This window comes from Camelus dromedarius, chromosome 2 (assembly GCF_036321535.1).
Source record: "Camelus dromedarius isolate mCamDro1 chromosome 2, mCamDro1.pat, whole genome shotgun sequence".
In the NCBI taxonomy this organism is placed as follows: Eukaryota; Metazoa; Chordata; class Mammalia; order Artiodactyla; family Camelidae; genus Camelus; species Camelus dromedarius.
Genome location: NC_087437.1, coordinates 71,808,653 through 71,820,780, shown reverse-complemented (window position 1 = coordinate 71,820,780; position 12,128 = coordinate 71,808,653). Strand labels below are relative to the sequence as shown.

The following is a 12,128-nucleotide window of genomic DNA, read 5'->3' as shown; positions in this document are numbered from 1 at the left end:
TGATGAGGGTGGGATTCTTGAGTACTCTGGGGCTTGCTTTTGGGCAAGGGCTGCCCAGAAGATCCCTCCACGTCCTGAGCCTGGATGGGCCGTGGGGCAGTCAGGCCGTGTCTCTCCCCAGGCACGTCCTACAAGTTCCGAGTCCGCGCTCTGAACATGCTGGGGGAGAGCGAGCCCAGCGCCCCCTCCCGGCCCTACGTGGTGTCGGGCTACAGCAGCCGCGTGTACGAGCGGCCCGTGGCCGGCCCTTACATCACCTTCACCGACGCCGTCAACGAGACCACCATCATGCTCAAGTGGATGGTGAGTGGCCTGGCGCAGACCGCCGTGGGAGGACGGGGCCGGCAGCCGCAGCGCGGGCAGGAAGGAATCACCTTTCTTCCCTGACTCATTCCAAGCTGCTTCCCCTTAAGTGTTCCTCCACCTGCGTGCCTGGGAACCTGGGGCTCGGGCCAGAGAGACTCACCCTCACGATACCCAGGTTGAGGGGACTTCAGTCTTTGAAGAAATGGCAGTTTGTTTCTTGTCTCCAAAAGTTGGGGACTGCTACGCTAAATAAAATAAGGCGTGATCTCCTCAGCATTGACCAGGGGGCCTTGGGGATTGTCATCAGAAATGTTTGTCTGGGTCCCTAGTGAATTTTAAACTCTAGGCTGGGGTATGATTCCAGCCACCAGCGGATCTGCTCACATGATGATTTCCCTGCTCCACTGGCAACTTGTTTCTTCTTTCTTCCCTATAGTACATTCCAGCAAGTAACAACAACACCCCAATCCATGGCTTTTATATCTATTACCGGCCCACAGACAGCGACAATGACAGTGACTACAAGAAGGACATGGTGGAAGGTGAGAAACACTTGTGTGTGAGTTTCCTCTGTTGGCCCTGGTGTGTCTAGAAGTTGGTGAAAGTACAAAACGGGCTGGCGGGTCCCAGATCATTGGCTCCTTCATGACATACTCGGGGTCGTCCAGTTCATAAGCCCCCGTGCTTCCTTCCCATGGTGATGGGACAACAGGAAGTGGGTGGGCACTTGGACTATGTCCTTCAGTGCTCCTTCCCCACATGGCCCCCTGTGCTAGTCCATGGCACCAGCTCAGACACACAGCCCTGAGTGTGGCTGCAGATGGGGGCCAGGCAAACCCCGTGCATGATCCCCACACGTGCCTCTCTTGCTGTTTCCCAGGGGACAGATACTGGCACTCCATCAGCCACCTGCAGCCGGAGACCTCCTACGACATTAAGATGCAGTGCTTCAACGAAGGCGGGGAGAGCGAGTTCAGCAACGTGATGATCTGTGAAACCAAAGGTGATTCTCTTTGGGTTCTCTGCTCTCCTCTTGCTGTTCCCAGCAGACAAGGGCAGAGTCACTGCTCTGTGCGCCGAGCTGGGTATATCTCCTCCCCAGGATGACTCCTTATTTTCCATGTATCCCCAAACTTCGTCATTTTAAACCCTTATGTTGATTTGCCCAAGTATGAATGGGTTGCCATCATGACGGCTTGGGAATTAACTCATACATGAAATCAGGGACTAGAACCCGTTCTTAAGTTGGGAACTTTCTATAAACACTTTATTCCTACACTGGGCACTTACCCTTTGGTACTTCCATTGGTTGGCTTACTTAATTTAACTACAACCCCATGAGAAAGGAAAGAAATTCAGCATCAGGAAATGATACACAGCAGTTAGCGGTGGAGCATGCTCGGGGCCCAGTGGTCTAACTACAAGCCCAGACCCTTTCCCCGCAGTAAAACACACTGAACATACTCATATAATGTTAATTTTTGCACAGTGATCAAGTAGATCGATATCATTTCTATTTTGCAAATACTGAAAGTACATTGCAAAGAATGTGATCAGGAGGAGAAGATCCCAAAGGAATAGGAATGGAGACAAGAAAACAATCCACGTTCCCATCACTGGCAACATTCTCCCTCCTGCATGTACTTCCCACACTCCTCTATCACGTGCAGTGAAGCCGGGGGCAGGTACGTGCACAGCCAGAAATCCTGTACCAGGTGACACAGAGTCCCCAGGGCAAAGAACAGAGACTTCACAAAGGCTCTGCCCTGGTCTTCCAGAAGGACTGAATCTTCAGCCTGGATGCAGGGGGAGGCCTAGAGGACAGGACAAACCTGCAGGTCGCTCACCTGGTTGGAGAGTATGGCCCTGGGAGGACAAGAGGGGGTGCTTAGGGAAGAAGCCAGGGATGTGAGGGCATCGGGTCATTGAAGACTGTGGGCTGAGAGGTGGAGAAAGGGTCACTGTTGGATTTGCTTGTCCGGAAGCTCACTGGACCATGCAGGAATGGGCTGAGGGGGGAGAATTAAAGCGAAGGTGTGGGTTTGAGTCTCTTCTGGGGAAGTGCAGAGAGGACCACAACTGATAGCACTTTGAGGCCGAGAGAGTGAGAGGAGTTCAGAGTAAACCTTAAGTTTCCAGCTTGAAGCACCACAGAGGTGGTGTGGCCACTTATTGAAATGGGGAGGCCGGAGGAGAACCAGAGTCCATGAGAAAAGACAAGGTGAGACCTCAGGGAACAGTCCTGAGACTGAAATAGTGTGCCCCACAAGAGAAGGCAGGTCTCCTGTGGCCGGGGGCGGGGGCAGGAGGGCCTGGGTGGGGATATTTGGCAGTCATCGAGATGGAGGCTGAAATCACAGGAAGTGAATAGAGTGCAGACTGAGAAGGACCAGGAGGACTTCCCGGTGTCTGAGGTGAAGACAGAAAAGGGCAAGAAAGAGAAATGTAAGTGGCCATGGTCAGAGCGGTCGTGGGAAACCCAGAAGACCGTAGTAGCAAGTCAAGGAGTGAACGGTGTCAGGTCACCCTGATACAGCAGGACCCAGATGAGTTTGCCATCCCGTCCCCTTTGGTTGGCATTTCACAACCACCGTCCGTCCACGTGAGCCCCACCCAGCACGCTGTCTCCCTGCTCGGCCACCCCAGCTCACACCTAGGACTCCACGCCTCTCAACACACCCAGGAATAGCAAACTCATGGGGAAATTCCATCTTTTGCTGGTTTCATGCCTTTTAAAATATCTTCTTCTAAAAGGTCGCCAGCTTTTCTTTTAGAAACCCTCTATACCACTTCTGCCCCGGAGACCCAGCGTGAGCCCTGGGTCTTGGCCCACAAGTCTCTCAGGTTGCCTTGTGAAATGTGAGATTCACATCTCTTCGGCAATGCCCAGTTTCACATGAGATGCCAATTTTATGCTGAGGTTGGACAACACACTCACCTAACAAAGGCCCTGTATTATATAAGTTTGACCCAATTTCACACCCGTGGAATCAAATCAAGGTCTTTTGTTTGTTTGTTTTTTACTATTTCTTATGAAAGAAATGTTAAAGAAATAGATGCTGAAGTGAGTTTTGTCCCAATTGCAGCTCGGAAGTTTTCTGGTCAGCCTGGGCGACTCCCACCCCCAACTCTGGCCCCACCTCAGCCACTGCCCCCTGAAACCATGGAGCGGCCAGTGGGCACCGGGGCCATGGTGGCCCGCTCCAGCGACCTGCCCTACCTGATTGTCGGGGTCGTCCTGGGCTCCCTTGTCCTCATCATCGTCGCCTTCATCCCCTTCTGCTTGTGGAGGGCCTGGTCTAAGCAAAGTGAGTGAGTGACCTCAGTACCAAGGGGAAGGAGCCTGGGGTGGGGGGCAGCCCCCAGGGAGGCCTCTGCCCAGGGCGGGATACAGGTGCCCTGCTTCTCATACACCAGAGCTCAGGTTCCTGGTGGGCCCCCTGAGGACTTGGGGAGAGTCAGAACAGTCCGAGACGGGCCCTTCCCTTTAGCTCACGGACGTTGGCAGATGGAAAGGGTCAAGTGGGACTTGGTCTGTCCCCTCTGCGTCCCTGGAACTCGGTATCCACCTGCCTCTGGCTTCTTTTACTGTTTGAAGCTATGCTCTGACCACTTGTTCATACTTTTAAATGACCCTGTCTCTTCCCGCCTCTGGGGCTGCCTCGAACTTTCCCCTTATCCTGGGTTAATCTGATTTACCCACTAATTTCTGCTTCAGATGGCAACACATCTTGTCAACTTGCCTCATTTAAATGTTGCGCCTACTGTTCACTTAACACTTAGTTCTCACAAACCCTGGTCCTGTATCTCCTCTCCCTACTGCAGAAAAAAGTCTAGATGTCAGGAAGCAGTGGGTGACAGGAGGAATTTCCTGAGACGACATCCTCATCCCTAGGGTAGTGTCCGCTCCCTGCCTACCTCACTTGACCTCACATCCTCAGGACTTTTCTGAGATTCAAGCTGCCCCAGGCCTCCTTGGCCTGAGCAGACCTCCATCCTTCTGTCCTTCCAGAACATACAACAGATCTGGGTTTTCCGCGAAGTGCCCTTCTGTCCCCCTCCTGCCAGTACACTATGGTACCACTGGGAGGGCTCCCCGGCCACCGAGCCAGTGGGCAGCCCTACCTCAGTGGCACCAGTGGGCGGGCCTTTGCCAGCGGCGTCCGTGTGAACAGGGCCTGCCCTGCGGCTGCCGCGGGCTACGGGGGCCTGAAGTCTCAGCTGCACTGCCCAGGGGAGCTCCAGCAGGTAACGTGGCTGGGGTGGGTGGTGAGCGGGTCTGGGCCACCGTGGAGAGGGGCTGGGCTGCCTCTTGGGGCTTCCTCCCTTCCTGCCTCTAATTCAGGCAGCAGCATCCAGGCCTGCTGAGCAGTGAACAGGGAGGTCACCTGGACCCCCTGATGGGACCTTTTTGTTACTCTTTGAGCAGCAGGAGGACCCCGCCAGCGTGCTGCGGCAGACCGTTCTCGGCAGTGGACCTGACCCCCGCGGGCACCGGAGTCCCAGGTACCCGGGCCCGTCCGGCCCCGAGCCCAGCACCCACTGTCTTGCTAGCGGCCCCACCCCAGCCTCAGTCACCCAGAGGGGGCCACTTGTGCCTCACTCAGGGATCCCCACATCCGCAGGCTGCTCCCCCCGGACGCTTAGCCTGAGGGGTGGTTGTTGCGTCTGAGTCACAGTGCCTTTTCTGCTCAAAAATCCTTCCCTCACTTGGTGGGCCAGACACCGCTGGGGTTGCTCACAGGCCCCCAAACCTGACTCCACACCCTCATACATTCAGGACACACACGGAATCAAATGGAAACAGGCTAGAATTACCTGTGAGAGTGATGGTGTGAAGCCTCTTGACGTCCCTGCCCTGTCTGAGCTCTGCCGCCCTCAGACAGGAGCAGCCAGGGCTGGGGACACAGGCGCCCCCTTGCCCCTACCTCACCCCTCCATCTGGCCTCACGCACACAGGGGTCCCGCATCCAGCCTGGACGAGGGCACCTTCTTGTACACACTGCCCGATGACTCAACGCACCAGCTGCTCCCGCCCCACCAGGACTGCCACCACCTCCAGGAGCAGCCTGCAGCCGTGGGCCAGCCAGGCGTCAGGAGTGTCCCCCAGAGTCCTGGGCTGGAAGCGACATGGGACCCTCTTTTTCACCCAGGTCAGCGCCAAGGGCAGGGTGGGAAAGTGAGCAGGCTGGGAAGATGATAGGCCTTCAAGGTGGTGCTTGTAAGGAGCCATTCACAGCTTTTATCTCAGAGATGGGGGTGGGAAGGGAGCTGGCCACCTCCTTCCCTGCTAAAGGCCCAGCAGATCTGCAGGGACATGTCGGGTGGGTCCTATTCCACCATGGCAAGCTGTGTCCCCAAAGGCTGAGAGAAAGGGCACTCCTCCACTTCAGAGTAAGAAGCCCCTTTGGTCTCGGCATTTCAAGGCCATTCGTGAATTCCCATTGCCCTCTCATCACCCCAAGAGGCATTCTCTAATCACTCCCAAATATCTTGCTTTGTTGGGTCTTGTCTCATCATGAAGGAATGAGGTCGCACCCATCAGTGAGAAGCCAAGTTCTCACATCATCTTCAGAGCTCTGTGCTTCTACAGAACTTTCTCTCCAAGGGGCCCAGTACACGCCACCCCCAGCCCACTGTCTTGTGCCAACCTGTCAGAAGTCCATGGATACTTGGCTGGGGCTCAGGCTGTGTCAGAATTAGCTGATGATCCTCCATGGCGTGGATGCCAGTTCACATGCAAGTCCTAGACTCTGTCTCTGGGAGATAAAATACCAAGACAAGCACCTTGTAGAGCCAGACCCCAGTGTCCTTTACATCGGACTCTCTCCACCTGGCGGAATGAGCTAAGTGGGATGATTATGACCAGAAGGCAGGAGGGTAGACTAGTGGGTGGACTTCCCACCTGGACAGAGCAGGACTTCTTTATGCAGTTCCTGGGCTCAGCTGACTTCATCTGCTCCCAGGTACAGGGTAAGGTCACAGTCCCACCGCTGAGATGAGCAGGCAGCACGTAGGTGGCCCGCGCCAGGTCGAATGTCCTTGTAGTTGTAGGTCTCTGTCCTCCTTCAAGGCCAGCATCACCAGCTCCCGTCACAGGTAGAGGCAGGCCCAGCGGTGCTGAGCGCTGGATCCTGGTCAGGCTGGACTCTGATGTTTCCCACTTCTCCCCCCAGGGCCGCCGTGCTGCTTGGGCCTCGTCCCGGTTGAAGAGGTGGACAGTCCTGACTCCTGCCCAGCGGGCAGAGGAGACTGGTTTCCCCAGCACCCCACGGGGGCCTACGGAGGGCAGGAACGTGGGAGGCGGCTCTCCCCCAGCCCACCGGTGCCCGTGGCTTTTGAAACACCACCTCCTACAATTTAGGCAGAAGCCGCTATCCCAGAAAGACTATATATATAGTGTTATTTGTTTTGTTTTTTTTTCAAAGAAGAAAGTGGTATTTATTTTTCTATAATAGCCATATTTATATATTTATGCACTTGTAAATAAATGTATATGTGTTTGTATACTTCTGGAGCAACATAGGGAATCCTGCCCACTGGGGCAGGAGAGGGAAAACAAAGAAGCAACGACCAAACAGGTGTCAACTGGGAAAGAGCAACACCCACTGAGGCGGCAGCTGCCCGGGAGGCTGCGGGGGCGCCCATGGAGGGAGGCTCCTCGGCACGCCGACCAGTGACCGGGAGGAAAAGGCCAGGGCTGCGAGAAGCCTTTTCAGACGATGCCCGTGAGTCTAAGATGTGTATAGTCCTATAAGCATTAACAGGTCTTCCAGAATCAGTAATCTGCGGCAACATATCTCTGTACAAATAAACACTGTAACGTCTAAATAAATGTCTAGTCTCCCTTGTAACCTTCAGCTGAGTCACAGGAGTCAGCATTATTTTTAGCTGTTAGGACTCAGTCTGCAGATTTAAAGAAACACCCACTGGTGATGTTTTCCACGATCCCTCAAGAGGAGAGCTGGAAAAGGCAGCAGATGTTTCTAATTTTTTGTCTTTTTAAATATTGAATGTCAGTTATTTTTATTAACGCGGATTCGTTGATAGCTGGTCCAGGAGGGAGACGGTGGACAGCAGGCGCGGAGCAGATTTGCGTTCTATTGATGGACTTGGAGGTAAAGCTTTGGTCAGACTGAGGGGATGAAACTAATCTTTTCTATAGAGGTGGGTATATTTTCTCCAGAATACCATTTAGTTAAGTGCTATGCGACACACGAGCATGCGGTGCCTAGTAAAATTCACTTCCCTTCTCTCCAGAGATACACCAGCATGGCTGGACGAGTTGACTCACTAGTTGTTTAAAGTCAACATTTATTTACTGCCATCCAACCACAGGCTTAAACTTTGTACGGGGACATGCAACTAGATGGACGCTGACGCTTGCAGTGGAAGCCCTAACCCACTACCTGTCTTCCGGAGGGAAAGATATCTTCTAGACTTCTGTCCGGTTAAGTCACAGATGAAATGCCATTGAGACACTTAATCCCATTCAGAGTCGTCAGTGCCAGACCCTGGCTTCAGCCTCTAGTCACAATTTACACAAACAGGGTCCTACCTGGGACAGCCCCGGGAGTGACTCTGATGGGCTGGGACAAGTGCGCCCTCTGCTGGCCAGAAGGGAGTCTTGCATCCTTTTCCATCCAACAGCTAAATCGGAACATGATTTTCAGAAAAGCTGTATTTTAAAAATATTTTAAGAAATGAAGGACTGTAAGGAACATGGAAATGATAGGAAAGGTGAAGTGGAACAGGGAAGAGAAGAAACGAGTTACTGTGACTTCAATCTGGCATTGAGGGCCTTGAGGTCACTTCCAGGAGCACGACTGGGCTCATGGCCTCAGATCTGGGCTGTAACTCAACTTCCGGCCCTTTGGCTTTTTAAAAAAAATCTCCCTTTGACAACCACTGGGATCATCAAGCACTAAAAAATAAAGTAAATTTTGTTGAACTTTATGGAAGTGATATTTATGACACTTCCTTACATAACACTGAATGCTTTTGGCTCTCAAAAAAAAGTCTGGGAAAGAAAAAGCACTTCTAAGGCATGTTAAATGAGATAAATGTGAATATTTACCTTAGCCAATTGCAGGAAAGAAAAAATAGGTTAGGGCATAGGCCTTTAAATTTTAGCCTAGAAAATGAAACAGCTTAGATATTCAATTTCATTGTAGTTTTTACTTTTTACTTTAGATTCTTTTAAAAGTCTGAGTCAGTAACAGCTGTATAAGTTAATCAGAAGGAAGAGTAAGGCCTAGTTGGGCAGCAGTGGGTGGGGGTGCAGAGTTCAGCTCAGGGCTCGGAGACCACTCTAAGCGTGGCAGCCAGACAGGATAGGCGGACTCAGCAGGAATGAGTAACCTCTTGTCCTGTGAAGATCTGACAAAGGGGCTGTCAGTTTCTTTTTCTTTCAGAGTTGAGATTTGATAATGCTATGGATGAGGGTGCAAAATAGCCAAGGACCATTAACAATTAAGCCACAAGGAACTCAATTTAGACTGACTTTTGGCCTCTCTCAAAGGTGAGGCTGCCATCTCTAAGAGCACAGTTTGATCAGGGAAACAGGACAGCTTTCCACGCACCCCCAGCCAAGGCTGCACCCTGGCGTGCTCCAGTTTGAAGCTAAACCTTCCAAAGGTTCAGATGCTCATACTTATAGATTCAGGACTAAGGCTGGAGTCAAGTAGAAATGAAACTAAAGCTACCTATGCATCTTGTCTAACTCAAAATAAAAACAAGTTAACTATATTGTCAAATCCCAAACATGCTTGCACAGAGGCCTTAAGATGGTAAACTTCAGTGATTTAGGGTTATTATTTTTTTGCCAAATTGCACTAGGCTGATTGGTTTTACTCTTACATGGATAGACATGTGGACTCACTGACATGGCTCTCATAAATTCTAAGTTCATTCTGGCTGCGATTAGAATCGCAGGATTTTAGAATGGGAAGGTGCCTCAGAGCTTACCCAAATCCCTCATTTGATAATAATATGAGGCCCAGGACAGTAACTTAACTTCCCCCAGCTCTCACCACAACCAAGGGGACAGTTTCTCCTCAGCGACCACCCACTTCATCCAGGCAGTAGCCAGCCAGTGAGGAATGGAGCCTCCTGGCAGTCAGGTGAGTAGGTTTGGAAGTAGCCCTTCCAGCTCCAGCCAAGCCTCAGATGGCCGCGGCCCCAACTCACAGCTGGACCACAACCTCAGGAGAGACCTGAACTGGAAACACCCAGCCCATAAGCGGCTCCCAATTCCTGACCCTCAAATTGAGTGAGATAAGAAGTGCTTGTTATTTGGGGGTAATTTTTTATGCAGGAATAAATCAGTAAAGCACTCAGAGCTATGACTAGCACATTTTTTTTAAATGCTGGAAGGACACACAGTCTTGGGCGTACAGCAGAGAACGTGATGAAGGGTGCTCTCCAGTGGAGAAGCCACTCCTTCAGAGATCTGTGGTGATGAGCACAAATGATAAGCTGTTTAGACCTCTTAAGTAGGAATACGAAAGGATCTTAGAGACACAATGGGCCAAGTGGCCCCATCTAACATACATATTCCAACCTACCAAGAACCCAAGTCCTGTCTATAATTTTGGGGGGCAGATGAGCAGACTAGCCACAGGTTAGGAAGACTGGACATTGCTGAGTCACCTTCTACACTGGTGCAATACTGCCTCCTTTACCTTTCCCTCTCAGTAACCAAGTCCTATTCTGGGACAGCCTCAGGACATCTCGGTTCAGTGGATCCACAGAGCACAGAATTGCCAGTGCTATGTTCTCTTACCAACGGGAATTCAAATATCAGTGAAATCATTTTTAAATGAATCCAATGACCACTTACCCCCAAGCCAAAAGAATGCTCTCAAATTAGTTTACAATGTTAGGTACAATCGAAAGTGACTGTTAGAGGCGGTCTCTCAGAGTGATGGAATCTAGTTCCTGATCTATATCAAAACCAGCAAATGACTCAAGTAGAACCTGAAAGAAAACAGCACAGGATGTGAGAAACTACAGGAAATACTTAGAATACTGGTAGAGCTGCAGACATCTTTGGAGAAAAGCCTCCTTCTTAACCATTTTGCAAAACACACTTCTCTGCTCCACCCGGAGCTGAGGAGATTGCTAAAACCATAGGTGATTCAGAAGCTGATTTATTTTTTCTTTCTGCCAGTCTAAAGCAAACTGCTCTGCTCTATCGGTCTGCATTTCCTGAAGCCTGAGCCCTCGAATAACGGCTTTCTGAAGTTAACAATGTCAAAATTCTAATTTGCATTTCTTTTTCTCCCAGATATGGTTGGCAAAATATTTCGTCTCTTTCTCTTGAGAACACCTGGTAACCTCAAAGTTTATTTTCCAAGGATCCAATGATTGAGAAAAGGAGGTTTACTTTGAATGATAGATTTTCTTGTCAAAGACTGAAAATTCAGATAACTACAAAACAAGTTTCCTAAAGCAGGATATATTACAGGCGCTTTCTGGCGATTTGAGGTACAGCCTTCTGAGACTTCATATTCGATCCAGTTGGTTCCAAACACATGGAAAATGGTTCAGTTCAATAACAAGGAGGTGTTGGGCACTACAGTCAGTTCTAAGACAACCAAGTGGGGAAAAATTATTAAAACGACATGACTGGATCTGGTTTTCAGCTTTTAAATAAGTTCACTTTAAAACAGTAGGATAAAAGCAAAATAAAAGGCCCCAGGGCTTCATACATTGTCTGGCGGAGGATGAATGGGTGGGAGGATAAGGCCACCTTTCTTACGCAAAACAGCGATCTCTTCCTTTAAGGCCAAAATCCTTTCTGCCTGGACTTGGATCAATTCAGTGACCTTCTCTTTTGCCACAATATCTGCTTTCCGAAGGCTCTGGAAGACATTGCCCTGTTGAGAGAAAACACCTCCCTGCTTTAAGCCTCGTTTGGAATATGGAGATTTCCCTGTCTTAGTAAGTCTGTTAGGTGTGTCTGCCTTACAGTCCATTTAAATAACCATCACTTCTTATTTTTAAGAAGCACTCAGTTCCTCCACTGAAATCCTACCATTGGAAATATATCCCTCTGGCTAATAAACAACTCTGAAAATGCAAGTCCCCAGTAAGAGGGTAATTCATTAACATAGCTCTCAGTCATTCAGACCCGACAGGATTCATCGCTAGAATTATAAAAGACAAGATACCTCCTTTTCCTATACAGCCCCATGTTGTTTTCCAGAATAGAAATTTATTTCCTCATCTGACGTCTTCCCCTGCCCAGCTAAGTCCTGCTCATGCTTCGGACATCACTTTAGGGAGGCCTGCTTTACCCCATGGACTAGGTTAGAATTTCCCACGCTCTGTTCTATCAAATCATCCATCCCACGTCACTAGTTATTAGACGGAATCATTTGAAATTTGTGATATTTGACTATTTTGTTGTAGTCTAAACTACGAATAGTCTAGACTATTTGACTAAAAAGTTGTAGTTTCATACAGTTCAAACTAAATGCTTGTTTGATGTGTCTGTCTGTCTTGCTGGATCCTGTGCCTGAGAGGTAGGGCCGGGTATGCCTGGACCTCACCACCCTGCCAGCACCTGCCCCAGAGCTTGTCATGGAAGTGGATGCTCGATAAATCTGAATGCACGTTAAAGGGAGGGACGTAAGACCTAGTACCAGCTCTGTGCCAGGTGCTTACATGTGCTCTTAGAACCCTTACGGCTCTGAACAGGGCAGTGTTACTCCAGCTGTAAAGATACGGAAGCTGACAGATTCATGAGCTGGCCCAAGTCACTGTAATACGAAGGGCTGGAAGCAGCATTAGAACCAGGTTACCTGAAGCCAAAAGTC

At 50.2% G+C, this 12,128-nt stretch overlaps 2 protein-coding genes across 11 annotated transcripts in view; one reads left to right on the top strand and one right to left on the bottom strand.

Annotated features, from left to right (window-relative positions):
- The window catches only part of BOC (BOC cell adhesion associated, oncogene regulated), a 133,347-nt gene extending 126,187 nt beyond the window's left edge, over positions 1-7,160 (top strand). For all 7 annotated transcript variants that reach the window (XM_064495277.1, XM_010985048.3, XM_031455664.2 and 4 more), the window contains 8 exons: positions 122-303; positions 743-848; positions 1,187-1,309; positions 3,393-3,614; positions 4,319-4,554; positions 4,736-4,812; positions 5,266-5,459; positions 6,483-7,160. In XM_064495277.1, the coding sequence (XP_064351347.1) occupies positions 122-303; positions 743-848; positions 1,187-1,309; positions 3,393-3,614; positions 4,319-4,554; positions 4,736-4,812; positions 5,266-5,459; positions 6,483-6,670 (1,328 nt within the window). In that variant the 3' untranslated portion in view covers positions 6,671-7,160. The remainder of the gene's footprint in view (positions 1-121; positions 304-742; positions 849-1,186; positions 1,310-3,392; positions 3,615-4,318; positions 4,555-4,735; positions 4,813-5,265; positions 5,460-6,482) is intronic.
- Positions 7,161-10,671: 3,511 nt separating this feature from the next.
- CFAP44 (cilia and flagella associated protein 44) overlaps positions 10,672-12,128 on the bottom strand; it is a 105,275-nt gene continuing 103,818 nt past the window's right edge. For all 4 annotated transcript variants that reach the window (XM_064495258.1, XM_064495251.1, XM_064495242.1 and 1 more), the window contains one exon: positions 10,672-11,186. In XM_064495258.1, coding sequence (XP_064351328.1) covers positions 11,013-11,186 — 174 coding nt within the window. In that variant the 3' untranslated portion in view covers positions 10,672-11,012. The remainder of the gene's footprint in view (positions 11,187-12,128) is intronic.